Below are 24518 nucleotides of genomic sequence, written 5' to 3' on the forward strand. Positions count from 1 at the left end.
CATGCTTTATGTGTATTGACATGCACAGAAAAATGAAAATGAAAACTGTTAGTTTGAATTCGTGGCTGATATTGAGGCATATTCATGAATAGATGTTTGTATGAATATATGTATCCATTTAAATTTTGATATGTTTAACAAAACTGTTAGTTTGAATTCATGTGCGATATTGAGGCATACAATCATGAATAGATGTTTGTATGAACATATGTATCCATATAAATTTTGGTATGTTTGACGAAGCTCAGTTTGAATTCATGTCCAATATTGAGGCATATTCACGAATAGATGTTTGTATAAATGTATGCATCCATATGAAGTTTGATGATATGTTTAACAACTTCTCTGCCTTTCAGGGAAGCAGCAATGGTTCAATCTCATGGAACTGTTGAAGGACGAGGGACAAGATGCAGAAATCATGACGTACGTCATGACACTCTTCAACAAGGTGAGGTCACTCAATTGGTTCTTTTTAATCTTTTTCCCCTCATCTTGAACAAAAATCAGCTTGTGATATTTGTAAGCCAGAGTTCACACGCTCAGAAATAGGGGGATAACGATCGGGCTCTGAATTTTGAGATTTTTGCCAGCGTTCACAGGGACAAAAATAGCCCGCTAGTTGCCGATCGATAAATTGATAAATCTATTGTTCTTGCGCCATCACAGTGGTGTGGTGTGCACGCTGTTGTGATGTGCGCTTTGAATGATGGGATATAAAATTTTGAGCTTACTTGTATTTGGTCAAGCGTTCACTAGTCACCACGAGGCAAATTAGCGCACTAATTCAGAAATAAGTGCAAGATTTCTTAGGTTTAGCATCACACTGCTCATCGCGCTAATTTGTGTCCACATGGGCCAAAAAACTCGAGCTTGTGATTGCGATGCTTGAGATTTGTGAACCCCTAATTTGTGTTCGTGTGAATCCCCCTAATGACATGTGACCTGACAGTTTACAGAAACTTGTTGTAACAATCTGTCAGTGGAATTGTGTCACAATGTCCTTGTCTTCAGTGGCCGTGAAATGACTATTGTGTGATAGTTTTGTGGACCATAAAAGATAAGGTACAGTTGACAAAACTTTTTAGATCTTCCATTGCAACTGGTGTAAACCAGACAAACATTTTGACTAATTCCAAATGTTAACTACAGCTAAATGAGATACAGTTCATTGACTCGGATCAAGCCTCTGTTTGATCTGTGTAATCATCAAGAAGTAAGCCATGGCTAACATTTTACCATGCATGTGATCTGTTTGTGAAATGTGAGCTGGCAGTGATCAAATGATATTATAAGCAAAGTGTTCAAATCTTTCAGCTTCTGGATTTTTTCGAATATCCTGTGAATCCAAGGGGAGAAAATGTAACGCTTCGCTTCTTTTTCTGTCACCAAGGTTACAAAGTTGTTTACCCTGTGCGTGATATGCTGGAAAATTGATGACTGATAATAAAATGTTGAACTGTTTTCCTGAAAATGTACAAGTGCGTGTCGTCATGATGGCGGTACATCCTTTTGCAATTTTCACAAATATTCACATAAACTTCATGTTCACTGTAGAGCTCAGGTTCAACAAAGAATGTTGATAGTTGTTTTTTTCCCCACTACTCAGCCCATCTTATCAAATCACTATCAAACTACATGGAAAAAAAAAAACAAACTGGCAAAATAGTGTGCACTGATATCAATAGTAGACTGCACATTTGCACTACACAAGTGATGCATAAGTGTCGCATTGGGGTAATGTAAGGATCTTGAGTCACGAAGCTAGACATTATCCAACGCGATGACAATTGAACGTTTCCTTGTGGGAAGCAACACTGAAAATAGGTGTTGTCAGGGATAAATCCGCAGAAAACCACAAGACTGTACTCTCCATGTAACAGTTCAAGGGCAAAATCAACCTCCTGCTTCAATATTTCAGACAGGAAGTCTAGTATAGGACATAATATTCCCCCTTTTTGTAATGGATTGGGAAAGAGGGTAAATATGAGCCTCACTGCCTGCTAGAAGTCATTGTTAAACACAAGAAGAGTGCAAGGAGACAGCAGTATTAAATGTATCTATGGAGGCAAAAAGCTAGGATATTTTCTAGTATCAGTGTATTGTATACAGTTGTAAATGTATGGTTGTGAAAGAGCACTAAGAGTTGAACGCTATGCAAGTTTGTTTGTTTGTTTTTTCACTCCCCCCCCCCCCCCACAACTCATAGTGCTGAGTTTGGTCCTACACTGGAGGTTCAATTCTTTATATGAGTGTTTTTTTTTCTTTATATGAATGATCATGTGACCAAATGATTGTCATCAGGTCATCCAATATGTCGTTCAATTGAAACTTTCTGAGATATTTCATGGTCAAATTAGTTCAGAATTTAGCTTTGAGAAATATGCTCCTCATTTTATACGTTCTAGAGGTGTCTGTAATTCTACTGTTGAATGATCACAAACATCGGGGTCACGTAGTGATATGGATGTCTTTGATACAGAATCATTTATTAACCCTTTCTGTGCCATGCACTTTGGACAGTGTGTACAATGCTATGGGGTTTTCTGTGCCAATCAGCACTCAATGCACACAAAGGGTTATTATGTGAGATGGATGACTCCAGGTTACAGGTTGATGCCTCCATTAATTATGCGGTGTTGCATTGAAATGCCAAATGAAAGCATTCTCAATATAGTCCTCCCAAGGCAATGTACCTGTGGAATACTGCTTATGGCACTTGATGGAACACCACCTAAATCACCCAGGCATCAAACCCCTTTTCATACACTAGTGTGCTAAATATAGGACAATAAATGAGCTGTTAGTTTGTGTCAGCTCTCTATGGTATATGCAGGTAGAAGTAATTTAATGACATTGACAGTGCTTCCATTATTGTACAGTAAATCAACTTCTTCGAGCTGTCTTCTTAATCTCTGAGAATCTGTAGATGATTTTATTGCGGAATTGCCTTACAGACATGGGGACAGTTAAAGCATAAGAAGTTGACAGTGTTTGTGGGAGGAAATTCTTTTGATCCTGTTCTTTGTCAATGTTGTTGGAAAGTAGAAATGTTGATCTTCTGAGAAATGCAGTGAGTCTCCATTAAAAGAAAAAAAAAATGTAGTGCATACCATCCAGAGGGGTTAATGTTTTAGATGAAATTCAAGCAGAAAAAAATAACCCCCTAAGAATCTGTTCCTTTACGTCATCTATACTATTCAAATGCAGTCGATCGCTCATCATACAAAGACTGTAATATGCCAACAGTCAAAATTTTCATCTTAGCTTGATTACCAGCGTGATCATTGTCTTTTGATCAAATTAAAATCAGGTGACATTAAATCTTTGTCTCTTATCAGTGCTAAGTGGCATCAGAAACACGTTTACAGTAGTTTGATCTGTATCACAGACTCATAAGCGCTAAAAAAGATCCTCATCAAATTCAGTACAGGATGCATGCCAAGCACTCCAAGACACACTCCTACCACTCTGCTGTGATCATTACACCTGTTTCTTCTCCCATTACTATCAGTGTCGTGAAGGAAAGATTGACATAAATGAAGGAATAGTTGATAGGCGGTCCCAGGCGACCTTCCATCCACATAGACACACATACCCACACCAAGCGGTCATATGTGTGTGACCGACGTGTAATGCTGTGAGTCATGTGGCGGCTATTCCCCCAGCTCTGGAGTACGGCCAGGATGCATTCCACTCCCAGCATCAGAGCATCTGATACCAGCCCTGGATGCGGGGATGGGGAAGGGTGATGTGGGGGATGCTCTGCTTTCTCCTCCACAATGCATTTCAACTCTTCCACTGACTGCTGCTCTAGCCTTGGAAGAACAGACCTTTCCCAACCATCCTTTTGGTGCTACAGGGAATAAAAAATTCCTTACATGCCTCTCCCAAAACAGGGAACTTTTGTCTTTTCGTCATCACCATACAGAGAGCAAGGTCTTAACCCGTTGAGGACGAGTCCTGAGCATACTCGCGCAAGTGTCAATGGAAAATGCGTGTTGTAGCAAAATCAGCCTGTCCTCTTCGGGTTAATAAGAATGAAGCAAAACAACAACAAAGACAAATACATGTATGACCAACATCCCAGAGGATTGTTTGTATTTTTGTATTTATCTTTATAAACCGGCGTTAAATAGTGGCTGAAAGCAGGGATGTAGCGGCACATTACTTCCTTTCTAAACAGGAGATGACCTACTTTGTATATCTTGCAAATGTTCAGGAATAAAGAGATTGTCATCACTCCAAATTGACTGTGAATGTGCTGTACAAGTTGCATCATTGTTCTTATTTTGTATGATGAAAGGCAGTTGTCGAAAGCTCAGAAATGTACCTATATCATTGAAAGTCATCCTAGCAATTAGCATGAAATTGTCAGGTTCACATAAAGCTAATGATTGACCAGCATATCTGTCACTTCAAAGAATGAGCATAGAGGGCAGTATTTTTGCTCGTAAATTCCAAATTTGTCTTAAAATGTTTCATTACAGTATTTCAGGTGTACTGGTATTGTTACAAGAGACAGTAAGAAAACATACTAGTTTTAGCTGAATTAAATTTTTTACCAGCATTTAATGAGAATACAGATCAGATATTACAAAGCAATGTATTTCAAGCACAATGTTGTGTTCAAAGGTCGAATCATGATCACTCAGCTCTCTGTGCAAATTGTGGCTCCACTTGGCAGTATAATCTAGATTGATTAATGAGTCATTTAAGTCCTTTTGACAACGTGCAAGTTTCCCAATGTCGTGGTATGCACCTGTGGGTGCGCTGCACGTACATACAACCTACATGTACACGTGTACATTCATAAAACACTTTACTCACTACTGGACCTTCTATCATATGACGAGTGAAGTTTAAGTGAACTATTGTAATCATGGAACAACTTTATCCGTGTAATTTATCACAGCTCATGCCATTTTTTCCCCTCCTCTAAAGTGACATCAAAGATTGAATGTAGAAAGCGATTATGTACAATTTGCAATGTATCTTTATAATTTCAAGTACTTGGTGGGTATGGTACAAGTTGTCGCTTTTTGAGATATCATAGCTCCAAGTTTGAATTTTTCAGCTTAAAGCAACCACACATATATCTCTTTCAAATATGTCAAATCTGTTACTTTAAAGTTGATAAGGCATCTAGCAGGAGGGCATTAGTAAGGGTCACTACCAGCCATTACACTTGTGTAGATTAACTCCCACACAGTCACCATCCTGAAATTCTGTTGACATTGTAGAAAAATATGCTACCCAAAGAAGTGAAGGAGTTTCACAAAGAGTATTTCAAATGGTCACTCTGTCTTTGAGATGCTGATTATAAAATGACATACCATGCCAATTGACGCATCCTCACATAATAGCAGAGTGGAGGTGAATAGCTCCTGCTTAAAAGCATCCGAACAGGTGTAAACAAACACTTTGGTATGCCCATGATGTCATCGCATACCAAGAGTGAATCACTTTGATAGGGAGCCAAAGTTTGAAAGCGAAGGAGCGTCACTGTTAACATCGCGGCGACGAGCACCCGTTTGGTAGCGTCCGTGGCCCGATGTTGACACTAGGCGTCTTGTGTGGTGTTGACGTGACCACGTTAATATGCAACTGTAGTGTTAACTCACACTCCTCCACACACAGATCATAGATACATATTTTACAGCTCATGCAATGTACTTTGTACCAGTCCAGCTGTGGGTAAACGACTTCATAGTGCAGTAACTGTTGTCGCATGATGCAGTCTAAATGAATTAGCTGAAGAAGTATTGATCAGTTAATGTATAGTTAGCAGTAAAATCAATCAATCCAATGTTGATAGGAGGTATATATTCATCATTAGACAGTTTGATTGGCTGAAAATAGTAATTAGATGATCATACTTGATATGACACAAAGTTAACAATACAAAAATGGAGAAGACATGTCTTCAAAATAAACATGTACCATGAGTATTAGAGGTTGCTTCCAATTTTTGAGCAAACTTTCTGTAGCAAAGTTCTCAAAATCTCAAATATTTGGTAACATTTTTTGCAATAAAATGATTCTGGAACCATGTATTCCAATGAAGTTATTAGTCAAGGCCAATGCATGATTGAAATCTGCTACTGTCATTTTTGGCATGTATGTGTATTAGGGGATGAAGTTGTGCCTATCAACTTTTGGGTGCACGTGCTCAAGGTCAAAGGTCAAAAGGTCAAGGTCAAATACATAAAATTTCACTATTTCCACCATATCTATGCAATGCCTGAAGATATTTTCTTGAAACTTAGTGCATACGTGTATTACCCAATTTAGATTCTGTGGTGAAAGTTTTGGTTATGAGGTCAAAGGTCAAAGGTCAAAAGGTCGAGTAAAAGTATTAAAACTTCTTTTTTTTCTCTGTAAATTGGAAAATTGTTCAAGGTATCTTCATGGAACATAGTATATACATGTACTGACTGGCAGTGATTATCTAGAGAATGTAGGGTTCATGGGGTCAAAGGTCAGGGGTCAAAGGTCAAGTGCAACACTTCAAAATTTTACTATTTCCCTCATGTTCATGCAATGCCAGCAGGATAATTCTTTTTTTTTACACTTGGTGTATGCATGTGTAACCTAATAGAAATTCTTTAGAGAGTTTTTTTTTTCTTTTTTTTTTTGCCTCAAAGGTCAAAAGGTCAAAGATCAAGTGAAAGTGCTGAACTAACTTTTTCCTCCATATCTCGGAAGTGGCTCAATTTATCGTGAAACTTACTGCATATTTATGCATGTTCTACCTGAAAGTGATTATCTTATGAACTTTAGGGTCAAAGGCCAGATGAACATGGTAACAATTTACTATTCAGTACAGAAATTGCACTTTTTCTCCATACCGGTACCATGAAAATTACTCAATGCATAAATGTATGAATGGGTCAAAGTCAAGTTAAAGTCCTTAAATCCCCAAATACATGCTCTCCTATTCATCCAATTAAACCAAGGTCAAGGAAGGTGAACATTCAACACATTTGTGACAAACTTGTCATTTCAATATTTTGCCAGTTTTGTGAAAATGTAATCACACATTGTCCACATGTACTATCTAGACCTATTAGGAGAATCATGCATTATGGCGGAGGCATACCAGTCGCCATATTACTGAATGAAATTTATATCAACTATAAAAGGATTTTGTGAAAAATCTTATTCCAAGCAATGTGTGACATGTCAGTATAAGATCCCTAAATCCTACATTTAACAAGGGAAATCATTTGAAACAGGAGTAGTTTGAGTTCAGTTACAAATTAAAAGAAAACAGAAGTGACTCTTCAAATATTTCAACCTGTCGTGGCCAATTTGTTCATTTCCATCAGGCAGCCCAACTTACAGTCGAATTCTTCGGATGCCCCTTATTAGCAGGCTAGACTTTTAGCTGGGCGTAAATGTTTTTCTCTGTGTTTTTCTCAAAAAACTGCAATGTAATCTTGTAGAAAAATGATATACACCAAGGTCTCACTTTGTCTCCACTGTGCTACAATACAAAATAAAAGACAACCAGCAAAAATTAAGCTTATTAGTTTTTAGATACCTTCTTATCAAACTATATGGTATACTTTAACCGTGTATATTAAAGAAGAATTACAAAACAGGTGAAATTATAATTAGGTCAGAAAATATAGACTTAAATGTCCTCATCCTGCCAGTCCATGAACCACATCACTTTCAGTGGGCTTCTTCATCCAGATTTTGTTGTTGTTGTTTATTCTCTCTCTCTCTCTGTCCTTATTCGATATCATATCAGTGATTAAATATTTTTCTGATCCGTGTCCCGTGACACGTACCTGGGGGATTTAAAACATTGTAGAGTACTATCGATAAGAAAATGAGCGCCTTTAATGATTTTCTTGATTCAGAGTGTAATTGGCATATGTGTGGTGTCTTCAGCAGTCTGGGCCCAAATCTGGTTCATTTCCCCACACAGCAAGGGGGGTTTCCCCCATTGTGACAAACATGCTCATTTCATCCAGCTTGTGTCTCCCAAACACAAATCAGCTGACTGGAATAAGGGTCAGATCACCTTGTCTACTTCAGTATTGTCTAAAAAAAAAATATATATATATATATTTTTTTTTTTTTTGCTTAAAGGACAAGTTCACCTACATTGACATGGGGATTAAGTGAATGCAGCAATATCAGTAGAACACATCAGTGAAAGTTTGAGGAAAATTGGACAATCAGTGCAAAAGTTATTAATTTTTATAAGTATCTGCACAGTCATTGCTGGATGAGAAGACTGCTACAGTGTATGATGTCACATGCGTACAATGATATAAGATAAAGAAAAAGAGAATTTCACAAAACTTTGATTTTTTAATAAAGTGCACATTACTTCGACTCGTTACTAACGTATGTCAAGGGGATTATTATTTCCCCTGCCTCCTGAAAGAGAGAAGTTGAGTGTTCTTTTGTTATGCAAGAAACATGGAAATATGTTGAATTTACTTCATTCGTTCTTTATATCATTATACACATGTGACATCACAAGCTATAGCAGTCTTTTCATCCAGCCGTGACTGAGCAGAAACCTAAAAATTCATCACTTTTGAAGAAATCGTCCAATTTTCTTCAAACTCTCACAGATGTGTTCTACTAATATTGCTGCATTCTCTCGACCCACATGTCTATCAAGGTGAACTTGTCCTTTAATCATTTTGGAAAGAGGAGTGCCAAGTACTCGAAGTGGTGTCCTCTTTAATAGATTTTATATTAAGATATGATTTGATTGTACAACTCCACAAATAACCTCAAACACCAGTGTGTACACTTTGATATATATTAAAGGTACATGTATGCCTCTCTGCGCCTGAACCTCTCGAACCCTCCCCTCCCCTCCCCAGCCACACACACAGAACACACAAATCAAAGTGCTAAAACTACTCGTCTTTCGTTGTAATACAGATAGGAGAAGTCAACAAAATCTTGAACAGTACAAACCGTACCATGAGGAAGGTTTGTACAGCAGGTGACAGATCAAAATTCACCGGCAGTTTTGTGAGCATCTCATCGTAAATTGTTGATAGAGCTGATTGTTCATATGAGAAATGTTCTTTTACTAGAACAAGACTTGCCATTCAGAGATTCACAAATCATCTTAAATTGTGGACTTGTTAATTGTAAAAAGGAGTGGTCATGCTGGTACACTGCAAATTTAATGAACATTGTCAGTGGATATCCACATCTCTCCAGAAGCCTGTTTTGATGGCAATTGTCTCTTAAGTGATATCCAATTTGTATGTAATGAATCATCAATGGCCAGATCGCTTGAACCTCCATATTTCAAAATAATGATAGTTTGCATCCAGAGACTTGGCAGCTTCTAGCTGCATAAATAAATAATTCATAAATGAGTAATAGTAACAGCAAGTTCTGTTCTTTTCTGTGTATTACACTTTTCACCTCCCCCCTCCCATAAAGGGGAAAAAAGAAGGAAGGATCAATTTTTTTGTCCAGAAGTTGCTTGATGAAAAACACACAATTTTGATCAGTTGTGATTGCATCTTTATAGACATGCCTCTTCACTTTTATTGCTCACATTCAAAACCTGTCAGCCATAAATCTCTACCCTTGGGACTGACTCGAGACAGCCCCTAATTGAGAGATGCCATGTTTGTTTTAAATCGATATGAATTTTGATGTCCACATCAATCAAGCCTATCCATATTTATCACAGGATTCTTCCCCCCCCCCCCCCCCACCACTACCTCCCCCAAAAGATTTACCAACAAGTGGTTACCGGTAAGTCAGCTGAGTGAGCCTCTGATGAAATCATTTTTGATGATTTAGGCTCGGAATGATTCAGACCTCACCTGATGAAGGTCAGAATTCCTGTCAAGGCTACTGGCTGTGTGAGTTTCGCTTAACTCTTTTAGTGCGTGGAGTGCCGGTTGGCACTGACAACCCCATAGAGTTGTACACTCTGTCCAAAGTCCCTGACACAGAAAGGGTTACTAGTAGTGGATCACAGAGCTGATGCCCTCCATGCCCCCACTACCCCTGCTCTTATTCTTCCCTTTTTTTAACTGTATGAATATGAAGCAACTATATACAGCAAACAGTTGTTTATAACAAAAGGAAGTCTGTTAAAAACATGGCAATCACCCTCAATTCTTTCCTTAGGACTCTTTGTTTATTCTCGTTTTAGTAGCAACTTAAAATGATCTCACAACGGAAAGCGATTTTTTTACAGTGCCAAATGTTAGTCGAATGATTCATCCTTTCAAGCTATAAATGCCATGTTCCCATTGACACGCCCGTGATGGCTTTCGAAGAAGGGTACCGACATTACTCCTGGCAGAAACCCCTACCTGTAAAATATCAACTAGGGTTTCAAACAGGGAAGGGTAATTGCAGCTTTGAACAGAAGAGATGCACAGTAGGGTGAGATCACAACATCCGAGTTGTGTGAAAAATTAGACATGCTTGTTACTCTAGAGAACACACTTGATATGTGTACTGTAAAAAGAGGAATGTTCGCGTGCATTTTAATTTCGCGAATTTCGCGAGCGCCAAGATTCGCGAAATTAAAATGCACGCAAAAATTCTTGTCTACATGTACATTATATGCATTGAGTGCCAGTGGCATTTCGCGAAAATTTCATGCCGCAAAAAAAAGCCGTCGGCTCCAATTCGCGAAAAAATTCATGCCGCGAATATATCGTGTTTTACAGTATGCTTTATCAACACAGGTCATCTTTATCACCATATTTTCAACAAGACCAACAACAACAAAGATATTTATCAAGATGTGGCAGTTTAACCTGTAGTACATTGATCTGTAAAAATTTCATGGTTATGAATTGTTCATGGTAATAGCAAATTTTGGATGTTAACATTAAATTAATGTGGTAAATAAAGACATGGTAATTTAAAGAAAAAAATGCAGTGTGATGCACAGGGATGTGCTTCTCTTTGGTGTCTTTGGTAGCATTTTTGCCCAAAGAGGATGCAAATGTAGAGATTCTCAAAACTTGAGAGCGGTGAAATGTTCAACATGGGACCATGGAAGTAATAATCTTGTTGGCATCACATTTAGTAATCAACCATCACACCTTCCTCTTCCCATTCAGACCCTGAATGCCATCCCCGACCAGGACACGTTCTACGACATCACCGATGGGCTGGAACGGCTAGGAATGGAGCAGGTGACCCAGAGGTTGACCGGCCGCTCGGGCACCGATCTGGACCTTGTTGAGCAGATCAGGATCTATGAGGTACCATAATTTAGTCATAGAAGTGCTGGCTAGAGTAGGTAATATTTAGAGTAGAGTGCTGTAGAGTTGCATGTAGTAGGGTGGGATACGGACAAAAAGAATGTGGTGGAGGTGGATGCAGTCAGCTTGGATGTGGTGAGATAATAGGAGGCTGGACTTTTCGACTTCACGTCCTGGACGTGGACAGCAAGGTAATGACATCGTTTAAAGCACAGCTGTGCATGCTCTAGGCTCTCCAGCATGTCCAACACCAGAATTGCGAACGTGTCTTCCAAGGATTTCATCGATCACGTCCTCCTAGATTCAGGACGTGAGTGATGTCATCGCTTGGGGAGCCAATTGCTAGCCAGGAGGAGGGGATGGGGCCATGATATCATAACAGGACGTTGTGAACGGCTCGCTATGGAAATCAAAATGCGTGATAACAACACGGACATAACGCGTGGACTGCAGCAATTTGGAACCACTCTTGTACGAGAAAGGCATCCTCGTCGACACAATCGAAAAGTCCCTAGAATGAGGTTTGGAGGGGTGATATCCAAGGGAATGGGGTGAAATAGATCTAGAGTGGGGTGCAAGTAGACTTGGGTGTGGTAGAGTGGGGTACAGAGGAGTATGGCGTAGATAGGGGTTTGGGCCTATTCAGTGAAATTGGGTGTGGTAGCGTGGGGTGCAGTGAGTTGGGTGTGGTAGAGAGGGGTGCAGTGGAGTTGGGTGTGATGGAGTGGGGTGCAGTGGAGTTGGGTGTGGTGGAATGGGGTGCAGTGGAGTTGGGTGTGATGGAGTGGGGTGCAGTGGAGTTAGGGGTGCAGTGGAGTTGGGTGTGGTAGAGAGGGATGCAGTGGAGTTGGGTGTGATAGAGTTGGGTGCAGTGGAGTTGGGTGTGGTAGAGTGGCGTGCAGTGGAGTTGGGTGTGATGGAGTGGGGTGCAGTGGAGTTGGGTGTGGTAGAGAGGGATGCAGTGGAGTTGGGTGTGATAGAGTTGGGTGCAGTGGAGTTGGGTGTGGTAGAGTGGCGTGCAGTGGAGTTGGGTGTGATGGAGTGGGGTGCAGTGGAGTTAGGGGTGCAGTGGAGTTGGGTGTGGTAGAGAGGGATGCAGTGGAGTTGGGTGTGATAGAGTTGGGTGCAGTGGAGTTGGGTGTGATAGAGTGGCGTGCAGTGGAGTTGGGTGTGATGGAGTGGGATGCAGTGGAGTTAGGGGTGCAGTGGAGTTGGGTGCAGTAGAGTGGCATGCAGTGGAATGTGGTAGGAACTGGGATAGAAGAGGGGTACAATGGAGTTTGGTGTGGTAGAGAGGGGTGCAGTGGAGTTGGGCGTCATAGAGTGGGGTACGGTGGAATAAAGTGTAGTGAGGTGGTATGCAATTAACCCATTGTCTACAGGAACCGGGTTCCCCCTGTTTTGAAGCAATGGGAATTTGAGTAATCTCGGAAGCAGTGAGTTAAGTTGTGTGTGGTAGAGTAGGGTGCACTGAAGTAGGGTATAGTGATGTGGTATTCAGTTGAATGAAGTGTAGTAGAGTGGGCTGGAGTGGACTTGGGTGTGGTACTGTAGGATGAGTGGAGTTAGTCATGTCGTTATAGTATTCAGTAAAATGAGATGCGGTGGAGTGGGATGGAGTGGAGTAGGGTGTAGTGAGGTGGTTTTCAGTAAAATGAGGCATGGTAGCGTGAGGTACAGTGGAATTGGGTGTGGTAGAGCTGGATGCAGTAGAGTTAGGCATATTGAAATGGTATTCAGTGGAATGAGGCATTGTAGAGTGGTGGTCTAGGGGAATGGGATAAGGTGGAAGACGGTATCGCAGAGGGGGTATAATGGAGTTGGTTATCGTGGATTAGGATGTAAGGAATTGGGTTGATAGATTGTTTATGACAGAGTGGAATATCATTGGAAATGGAGACAGTAGAGTCTGTTGCTAGGAAATATTAAGTGCAGTTTCACTTGTGATTGCAGAGATTAATGTAAAGCACAAGACATCAGGTGGAAGTCAAATGACAGAAATCTCAATGTTGCTATGGTGATCGTTCTGTTTGCACACTGTGTCAGCAAACTCTGTGTTAAGGCAGAAAAATCTAACTCCAGTATGTACATTTATGCCAGTGTTGAGGGTGGCTTTTACATGTACATTGTAGCTCAGTTGCCTCAATCTTTCACCACAATTTTATGATTGTGTTAATATTTTGCCCTCCTTTGTGAAAGCGTTTCCTTTGTAGACAGTGTCATAGCATTCCCATAAACCATGCTCATGTGCAATAAAGGTCTCATGATTTTTATTGTCGTTATTTCATGACTAGTTTACCTCATTTTATAACATGTCGATTGCCTTTAGATGATGGAATTTTCCAAGCATGTTTGTGACAGTTGCTCATGAAATCTCTTTAATGCCTTCATGAATACTGTCCCCACGAAAAAAAAAACCCAAAACAAACAAACCACAAACAAACAAAACAGACAACAAGCAAAGCACTCCAACAAGAGATAATAAGGTACAGTGGAAACCTGTTTTAATAATCTCAGGTACATCAAACCCTCGTATAGCAAGGTGATTTTTGCAGGTGCTAGCACATTATATTTCTCTGTTTTTGTTCAGTGATATAGTGAGAAGCCTGATATACATTGTAGCAAGGTCATCGTCATGGTTTTTAGGTCCTTGTTATAACAAGGTTCCCGTGTAAATGGGTCTTCTAGGGTGCACATTCAGAGAGTGCTGAACAATAATTGTCTGTATTTATGTGATTAACTCACTAAGTGAGGAGAGATATCGCAGATATACAAGCTGTAAATCCATGCTAACAGGTAAAGGGAGGAAATCCGCTCACATGCGGTTTAAGGCTCTAGAGATTGGACCCGGACTTGTCAGGTGCGTGGATGAGATTCTGAATGTGTGGAACAACCTGTTTTAAAGGGTGGTATCAAGTGGGCATCAGACATTTGTGGCACTGTCACATTTTCGTGATATTTATTCTTCTCTTTGAAAAATGATGTCGGATCTGTCTTCTACGTGTGTCATCCATCACTCGTCTCCTGGCCCCACATATAATTCAGGACTTCCTCACATTACTTCCCACCCACCTACACTTGTCCCAATCATAGCTCATTCTCTTACCCCCCTATGTCCCTACCAACCTCTCCACCCCTCCTTCCTGTCCCTACTTGTCCTTCCTGAATGTAAGACATTGGGTGTACCTGAGTTCCAATTTGTCCTGACTAATTAACCTTTGGAGCTACATGGGTCGAGTGGGGACGGAGTACCGTTAAAGGAGTTGTATCAAACTGCAAAAGGGTGACTAATTGTGCCTAGTTTGTCAGCAGTCACCCATTCCTACCCCATCTCTGAACCCTCTCCAGGGACAAAAGATAGGGAGCTTGGAACTTGAAGGAAAGAAGGTGAAGGGGTGTACTTCTTTTGGTCATTTACCCCTTTTTACGGCTATATTTGGAAGTGACCCTGAGTTCTTAATTCATGTCAGGGATGAGTCTCAGTAGAGGTCTTCCGTAACATGGGTTTGATCCTGTTGCTTTAGATGTGGAGAGCCTAGTTGTATGTAATCTGTCATGCAATGTAATTCTATACATAGATCTCTGGGACCAACTGTTTGTCAGAGGGGAATTCGCAGGCTGTTGAGACTGTGGTTTATTCTTCATTCATTGCCTTCTTTCCTTCTTTCGTCTGTGTTTTTTTTATTATTATTATTATTTTTTTTTTTTTACCTATGCTTTGGAGTGAAAGAGAAGCCTGGTTGGGAAATCTATTTACTAGGTGAAAAAAAAACCAACAACAACAACAACAACAAAACCTCATTAATGTTACCAGGGCACTGAGTGACATTTAATTTCTCTTGAAAGTTGAAAATTAGTACCCCTGTGTGGCTGAGAAGAATGAGGAAGGCTGTGTATTTGTAAATATGTCAGACATCAGCTGTGCTAGAGATTTTCGAGCAGAAGCACCTGTGAAATTGTACCCCTTTTACTACTGTTGAGATGCCTCTGAAATTTGATACCTAAAATAACCTTGAAATTGAAATAGAATTTTTTTTTTACCTTCTGATGCTGAGACCTAAATCTCTGTGAGAATTTCTGAAAAAACCCAGAATTTCACAAAATGTTTGTTAATCATAGAGTAATATCTTTCCAAAATCCTTACAGAGTTGAATAATAATGCTATATTTTTTTAGATTATTTGCTATTGCTATGCACTTTTCCTCTTTTCCATTTTACCGTTAGTGTGGTTTTTTGGGGGGTAGGCTTAAAAATAAAGGTTGTTCTGTAGATATGCATGATATCAGATCATATCTTCTGATGTAGACATTTCATCTCCTCAGAAGGCAAATGAAAGATACGTAATTCTTGTTTCTTGTCCATTGTAAGATCAATCATCATTTCTACTAATGGCATAAAGTAGACTTTGCAAGTTTTAATGAGTTCTGTCAGGAAGGTTTGTTGGACCTGTTTGTGTACAAGTCTGTAGTTTAAAGTTGTCTGGTCTCAATTGTCAACACAGCAGCCTCATTTTACTAACCGTTGCTCCAGGCAACGAAATGAATAGGAATGCAAGGGGAAGACAGTAACAGCTGATGAAAAGTCCAACGGGGTATAACGTTCAACTTGACAACAGATGAAACTGCTTGATAACCCAGCCGAGGGGTTGCCCCGGCCAACTGCCTGCCGCCTCTTGCATTCTTATCGGCGATGGCTCGTCCTATAGCTTATCGCAAATACTGGGTTTCATTCTCTGCCGGCTTCGAGTTACCAGATTTGACTGGGGTGCCTCTTTGTGACGGTGATGATGCCGTGCCTAAATGGACTTGAAATGTACTGCCAAGATGCGGTGGCATGTTGTCACAGGGAATTCTAGTACTGAAGAAACGATGGAAAAGCTTGGGATATAGATATACCTACACAAATACATCTAGAAAGAGATCGAGAATGAGAGAGAAAAACAAGTGATTAAAAGATTGACAAAACAGGTGTCGATTTAAAAAAAAAAAAGCTTGATTTTATAAACACCTTTGAAGGTTAATAGTATATAGACAGTGAGAACCTCTTAAAGAGGAGATATCTGTTTTAAGTCATGAGGTACTTGTACATTGTATCTTTGATGCCCCACTATGAAATACAATATAGATATATTTAAATATGTGCTGAAATGCTTACCCTTATTTTTGGTCGTGTTTTTGTACAATATTGTTACTTAGAGCTCTTTCTCATATCATTATACCCCCGCCAAACGAAGTTTGAAGGGGGTATATAGGAATCAGCGGACGGTCGGGCGGTCGGTCGGGCGGTCGGTCCGTTGCAAATCTTGCGTCGCGAACTACTTCCTCAGTTTTCAACCGATTCCCATAAAACTTGGCACAGATGTGTGCCTTGGGTTGTAGATGTGCAAGACGTATTTTTTGACAGTACCCAAAAGTACTATGCCATGGTAACGGCATATTATGGGCAAAAATGGGTACAAATCTTGCGTCGCGAACTCCTCCCACAGTTTTTGATCAATTTTTATGAAATTAGGTACAGATGTTCATCTGAATATTTTAATGTGCAAGACACATATTTCCGCAGTGGCAAAAAGTGCGTTGCCATGGTAACGGCATGTTATTGGTAAAATATAGGGCAAAATGCTTCATGGCAAAACTGCTTCATCAGTGTTCTTCCAATTCTCATGGAATTCATATTGAATGTTTGTTTTAGGATATAGGTCAGCATGACACATTTCTTGACAGTGACAAAAAGTATGTTGCCATGGTAACAGCTCACATATTATGAGCCAAAATGATGGAAAATTTTGTGTTGCAAACTACTTCCTCAGTTTTTGCCCAATTTCCATGAAACTTGGTACAGATGTGTGCCTTTGGTTGTAGATGTGCAAGACGCATTTTTCGACAGTACCCGAAAGTACGTTGCCATGGTAATGGCATATTAATGGCAGAAGATCAAGGAAAGATCTTGCAGATTTAACTACTTCCTCAGTTTTTTGACCAAAGCTTATGAAATGTTGTTTTGACCAAAGCTTATGAAATGTTGTTTGGCGGGGGTATATCTAGTTGGACCTATTTGATGTACATTTGTATGTCATCAGATAACTCAAACCAGTCTTGTCAAGATGAGTACATATGCAGTTTGAAGTAGAACTACTGATGCACATGTATGAATATGGTGAGAATTGAATTATGAAAAATTTTCAGTTTATACCAGTTTCCACTACAGAAGATTGTTTTCAGTCATAACTAAAAAGACCCCACAATAATGCAAAAGAAAAAGACCCAACAAAACAAGCAGTATTGTAACATCTGTCCATAAGGAAATATTTAATAAGACAGGTCACTTTATCACATCAAGTTCATTCAATAATGTCATATTTTATATCATTGTGGCAAGAATGACACGCGGGGATTGCCATATTTACGACTCAAGTTTTGAACCCGGGGCTTTGTAATGGAAATAAGGTCAGGGAGCGAATCTTTGTTATAGATGCGTATTCTTCTGGGAAAAGTGTAGGAAATGCAAGTATGCTTCAAAGTTTTGAGATTTATGATTTAAATGATTGCAATAATCTTGATGGCAGGAAGTTGTAGTGTGTAGTATTATCTGTGCTGTCACCATAGTCTTCATTCTCAGACTTTTTTCTCTTCTAGCTAACTTTCCCACAACTCTTTTCATAATGTCTGTTATCTCTACAGAGAAAGGTTGGGGGGAGGGAGAGAGAGTGTGTGTTTGTTTGCTTGGAGGAAAAGTATTATTCATTCCTTTATTATTATTATTATTATGTATTCGTTCATTATGCCATTTTGTGTACTCAGCCTGTCATTTTACCCACAGACCATTTGCCCATATCAACATTTAATACAGTCTCATGTCCACGCGTATACGATATATACGAATATATATGCACGGTCTGTGTATGTATATATATGTACGGTCCATATACGTATATACTTTGTCTCTCTCACTCTCTCTTCCTGTTCATCCAGTGTACATTTGTTTGTTTCCATCTTCATCTATTCATCTACTCTGTACCAAAAGCTCTTGGTTTTAGGGGTATTTGATCATTTGTTTGCTGTTTGTTTTTTGTTCTTTTTTTGTCATGTCGACACTTCTGTTTCACTTGGTCTCTATCCCTTTACTCAATTATATTAACCTTCATTGATTATTTGTTGTTGTTGTTTGTTTTTTTGGTGGTTTCAAAACATATTAGGTGGTCAGATTTGTTGTTGTTTTGTACATGGAGATGTAGGAGTATGTTTGTTCGCTGGAACGCAGCTGACCTTTCAGGTACGGTTACACAGCTCTGACGGTTGCCAACCTCCCAGTTTGACAGAATGGTGCACCAGGGGAACACATGTCATAAATATAGACCTGTACGTGTCCACATGAAAGATCCCAACTCGTACTACTAGTATTTGCCCAACTTGAAACTTCCCTGAGGATACCCTCAGGGTTTAGTGGGAGGCAGAAGAAACCGAGTGCCCCCCAAAATACTGCGAGTCAATGCACTGGAGGTCCTTCTTGTACTATTATGTAGATATAAATAAAATGAAATCATCTTTGAGTTCCAGGGTCTGTATATTTTCCCAGGGTTTTTCCATATCTGAAGTGTTTGTATGTTCCACTGACACATTTGTCATGTTTTAGCTTGTCCATATGTACCGGCAAGGTTCGACAGTTCAGGCCTTCGAAGCTACTTGAGAAAGGTCAATTAGAGAACTTTACATGTTGATTTTTGAAATCTGCAACCCGCACTTGGCAAGCATTCTTAAATACCAAGGGGATTTGTGGAAAAGGTTTCCATGTCCACACAATTAAATTGAAGGGAAAAAAAAAAGAAGTTTCAATGAATTCCAATTCATGTGCAGGGAATTAGAAATCCCCTGGTACAAAACCAGCCACACCTCTTACAATGTTTCCTCCACACACGGACACGCATTCCCCGACTGTCATCTGATCCGGCACTGTTCAATTCGTGCCTTTAGTATCAAGACTGTGTTTGTAGTGCATGAGAACAAACAACAATGTAAAGTTTCATTGCCTCTGGCATGTTAACCAAACACCTCCTCTTCTCTTCATTTTTTTCTTCTTCTTTTGGTCTAAGTCTGAATGCAAGGTGTTTGCAACACATGCTCTGTGACAGGCATTGCTGTGGCTATTGTGTGCATGTGAAAACACAGAATAGTTTTGTGATCTCTGGTACAACATTGGAAATACCAGCTCTAAGAGTGACATATATTCACGTTAAAGGGTTTTTCCAAATAGCCAAACTATGCAAAGTGCAAAAGGCAGCGAGAGAACTCTTAATGGAAGACCATCAAAAAAAAAAATGACAGGAAAGAAAAAGAAAAACGATTGTAATACGACGCGCAGGTGATTAATAGATGCTTTTCAATGGAAATAGAAACTGGCAATTTGTGTTTGATGAGTTTATGAACGATTGAATCGGGGAGATTTTTTTTTTTGTCATTCTTCTGCAAGATTAATTGCTCTCCATAATTGTGACTTTTTATTTGTTGGTTGATTCCTCTTTAAAGATACTGTAATTGACAAGACATTCCTGGGGTATGATTTTTCTTTCTTATTTCAAGTATGTTCTGTGGTAGCAATTGTGTGACCCTAACTTAAGCACATCAAAATGTATTGCAAGTTTACAAGTGCAAATGGAGAAAGGAACAGTAATAAAGAGTGCAATGATGTAATGCATTTTTTTTTTTTTTTTTTTTTTTAGTAGAAAGTAGATGTAGAGTGGGGCAGCTTCCCTAGCCCTGCTGGTGGTAAACTTTTGTGTGTGTCTGTTTGTGCCTTTATGTGTGTGTTGTTTGTCTGTGTTTTTGTGAGGATGTGTGGGTGTGTGTATGCATATGTGTAGCAGTATATGTCTGCACACTCTCCAGTAACAGGTGTAATGGGGGGGGGGGGGGGGTGGCAGAGGGGAAATGAAGGAATGTTTGTGAATTCAGTGTGCCTGCTAGTGTTGTACTATTTATTTATTTTTTTTATGTCTGCAGTACAACAGTGATTCCTCTGTTTGGTATTCTAATGTTATCATAGATGTATTATTGCAGTATTCTTCATCAAAATTATAGATTGTTTTATGCTTTATGGAGTTAAAAGGATACTACCTGTATATTATCAATGTTTTACAGACTTATGTCTAATTTCAACTTATAGTCCGACTCCTATTAATTTCTTGTTTCTCTTTCTGATGCCAGTGTTATTGACAGTCACTTTATCCTGCAGTGAATTATGTACAAATTCATCATTTGATCATTTAATTTTGTTAACACGGATCATGGATGAAACCTTTAAAGTGGCACGATTCACATTAGACATTAAACTGTCCAGAGGGAAATGTCCATGTTCTCCACAAACAGTCGGAGAATCGAGATGAAGATGGAGACGGAAACGCGCATTATTATTATTGTCATTATGATTGTTTGCTGCCCTTTTCTTCACTTCCTCTGATTCGTCTGCATACCGCGTCCCCCTCCAGTTCGCCCTGAAGCACGAGGACGGCGACGAGGACATCCCACTGGAGCAGAAGCAGAGCCTGCGCAAGGGGCGGCGGAGCGGCGACGTGGACCGCAAGAGCATGCGCTCGATGTCACTGAAGCCCACGGCGGAGTACTGCCAAGACCTCTCCATGAGCAAGAGAGTGATGTTGGACTCGACGCTCAGTCCGGTGCAGGAGGATCGGCTGTCGTCTAGCAGTGGCGACGACGTCTTGGGACCTCAGCGACGCAGGAGAGACATGAGGTATGGTGTTTGTAACTAGACAGAAACCAGAGGAAAAAGAAAAAAAAATCTCATTTTGCAGATACTTGCAAAAGAAATTAAAACAAAAGGATAGAAAGGTTTTCTTGTTTTCAGTACAACTAATGCTTTTATCATATGCTAACTTTTGCATCAATATGCATGATACGTAGTTACAGTATCCTTGCATCTGAGCCATCTTGCCCATAACTAGGCTTGTGTATGATGGGAAGGTGGGGGGGGGAGTTGATCCCAATGTTTTTGTTTATCAGCTCTCAAAACAGTCCAGTTTAAAGCACTGATACTACATCAAGATTTTTCCCTGCCATTCAATCAATTTACAAACCAAGTCAGGAGTTTGTTTAAGTTGTGCTGTGAAGTGCATGAGTGAACATAATATCTTGTGTAATAAGAGACTTCTGTTTTTGATATGGCCGTGACTGTGAATGAACTACAATGCATCAAATGTTCTTTGAACTTTTTGGCTTTGTGAATCTGTTCAGCGATAACTGGTACTCAAAACAGGTTGCAATAATCACTGCCACGCGGGTCGGAAACAGAAACTGTTGATTTCCCCAGCCCAGATGGAAATGCTGTTAACTCTGTGCTGCATCTATATGTAGAGTTAAAAGAAGCAAACAAAAGGAATAAAAATTTGTTCTTTCACATCCGTTTTCACCCATAACTTGCACTGAAATTCAACAACAAAAGAACAAACATGGTAAAGAAGTGTGGGTGTTGAATACACACCTGATAATGTGTGTGTGTGTGTGTGTGTGTGTGTGTGTGTAAAGCAAATTTACATGCATTTTTGATAGAGCACCAAAATAAATGGAACATAGCAGTCTTCAGTATTATGAAATTCTGTATTAAGGCCTGTGTAGGTTTTGGGTAAAATTAGACAAGATTGTCTTTGAAGTTTCAAAAGCAGAAAGTGGCTAGGCCATGAAAGAAGTGTACAACAGCAATGTGCATTTCATTTTGAAGAGAAACACGATTCGTTTGCCAGATGCACCGCGCCGCATTCCTTTATCTCCAAGACGTCTGTTTCTCTCATTGTAATGATTTCATCTTCAAGAAATAGACGCATCAATCTGTCTCTGTCATCCTATTTTTTTTTCCCGTACATTCTGATCAGAGTCATAGCAAGAGAAAGGGAGAGTAGAAAGGATGAAAAGACATAGCAGGCAAACTTTCGTCTTTAGATATTCACCCGAGTCTCATTTGCTGAAGTCATCTATTTTAGCATCTTTGTGTGTGACACGATTCTCTGCGTGAATTGTCTGGATTTTGAAACTGAAGAATAGAAGATGCCAGATGGCATTTCTTCCATCCTTGTGAAAGATTAGCAGATTATTGTCCTTTGGAGAATTTTATCTACTCTTATCTCGTGCCCAGAAAGTTTGGCTTTCTGTTTGTCCACTTTTGCATCTTGTTCTTTGTTTTGGTTTTGCACTCGAAGGAGCATCAACTGTGTCTTATCAAGTTTGAAAGCTGAAATACAAGTTTGCAACTTGAAAGTGCATCAGTTCAGCAGCTTGCAATCAGCTTGAAGATACCACTGTGATTGTTTCAGTTTTCATTGTAATGTTGGAACGACTCGGTATTATGATGCAACGTGACGTGATCAGTGGAATGCATCTTTGAAATGAATGAAGGAGTGATCATACAGTAGTAGTCTTGAATGTCTGAGATGACATTCTCAGAGACACATCCATTGAGACCCTATCTGTGCCATAGACTTCAGACATTGTGTAAAGCACTTGGGGATTTTCCATGTCAATTGGCATTCAAAGCACGCAAAGGGTTAATTGGAAGAAAAGTGCAACATGTCAAGAGAAAGAACCCATTTTTGTATACTTCCCGAATAACCCAAACACTTGTTATTTGATGAAGTGCGCAGGCGCTGAATTTGTTTCCCTTTATCATTAAGTTCTGGTGTTATGTGTCTGAAAGATGATATAGAATAGACTGTGACTCCAGTGAAATAGTGCAAGTATGCCAATCTCCAGAAACATCCAACCATCTGCAAGTACCGAGAGGAATACTGGCTGAAGACAGCCAATCTTCATCGTAAAAAATGTCTGGACCAAAGATGTAAAAACATTGCCAGTTGGAGAGCAAGATATTTTTTCACGGTGCTCTTTTACAGCAGATGTTGCCTACCCATGTCAACATTCTATGGATTTGCTACCTTGGAATTTAAACCAGAGCATTCTCCCTTTTTCTGAATTGTATTTTGTTGCTTGTTGTACATGAAAAAAAAAAAACAAAAACCCAAAAATAGATGGAACAAAAAGATATGGAAGGTGGAGGTCTGAGGCCCCCCAAATTGAAATGGATGCAGGCTATTGCCAAATTTATCAGAAGGTGAATCACAGGTTTATTGAAATGGACATGTTCTGCAGGAGATTTATGTTCGCAGTGCACCAGCAATTTTGTCTGAGAATGAGAGGACGTGTTATTGTTTTTGTTTCTTTGCTTGTTAACATCCCTGTTGTTTTTGTTTGCACTCTTTGTCTATGAACCCTGGAAGTTCATCGAGTTGTCATGAACGAAATTTGCTGGTTGAGTGAGGGCAAATTACTGGCGATATGCTCAATCTCATTGATCTGGCAGTGATATTGCCTTGTAAACCTGCAGTGCAGTGTGAGAAATGTGTGTCTAACTCCCTTGTTTTCTGGAGGAATTTATGATGAGGTTTCCTCCATCCCCTTGACACTGCCCAGTAGAATTTGAGATGGTCTCAGTCTGTTTGATCCAGGAGAGTACCACTGGTTCAATTGTTCTTATGATTCTGTGATATTTATAAATACGTCAGTTTGTATCTGTATGGGGACACATCTGCCATCAGTAACGAGTGTGGAGCTGCTTTTCTAGGCAGTGAACAGTCCATTTCGTAGACGAGACAGGGCAAAAAAACACCAGGCAGCATGATGCAAGTTGCTCAAATACCTGCTTACCACCAACGATCAAAGTTTAGGTACAGTGTACCTTGATTTGTTAATTGAAAGTATTAATGAGCTAAATCCATGTTTTGTTTTTGTGTGTTTGTTTTTTTCTTAGTGTGGAGAAGTTGTGCCCTTTTGCTTCTAGGGTAGGGTTGTGGTATATGTATGCCTGCAACATCTAGTGACATATTTCGTGATGCAATGACTTTCTCGCATTTCTTTGGAATGTCCCCTTCAGGAGAAGCCGGTCGAACCGCGAGGAAGTCAACGAGAACACGACAGAGACGTTAGAAGAGCGGCGGCAAAGGATACTGGCGATCCGGAGGCGAGAAAATGAATCGGCGTTTTCAGACAGCACAAATTCACATGCAAGTACTACCAGTGGTGAGTATTGGGACAGCATACTTCAACAAAAATAAAAGCCACAACAACAACAAAAAAAAAGACTATCTATGGGAGAGCAAGTGTAATTCACAAACGGTCACTCCACTCTATCATTAATCTTGCAAATACAATTTTTTTTTTAATGTGCAGATCATTTCTTTCAGGATGTATAAGAAATGTGAAAATAAAAGTGTGTATTGACAGACTTCAGAAAATT

At 39.7% G+C, this 24518-nt stretch overlaps 1 protein-coding gene across 1 annotated transcript in view; it reads left to right on the forward strand.

Moving 5' to 3' along the window:
- Positions 1–24518, forward strand: part of LOC139709485 (uncharacterized) — a 175074-nt gene that overhangs the window by 78665 nt on the left and 71891 nt on the right. The window contains exons 8-11 of the mRNA XM_071621445.1: positions 357–448; positions 11082–11225; positions 20707–20969; positions 24156–24301. Of these exons, the coding sequence (XP_071477546.1) occupies positions 357–448; positions 11082–11225; positions 20707–20969; positions 24156–24301 (645 nt within the window). The remainder of the gene's footprint in view (positions 1–356; positions 449–11081; positions 11226–20706; positions 20970–24155; positions 24302–24518) is intronic.

The sequence above is a fragment of the Diadema antillarum genome, unplaced genomic scaffold, assembly GCF_040938485.1.
Source record: "Diadema antillarum isolate AM-2024a unplaced genomic scaffold, OU_Dant_1.0 seq00001438_RagTag, whole genome shotgun sequence".
Taxonomy (NCBI): Eukaryota; Metazoa; Echinodermata; class Echinoidea; order Diadematoida; family Diadematidae; genus Diadema; species Diadema antillarum.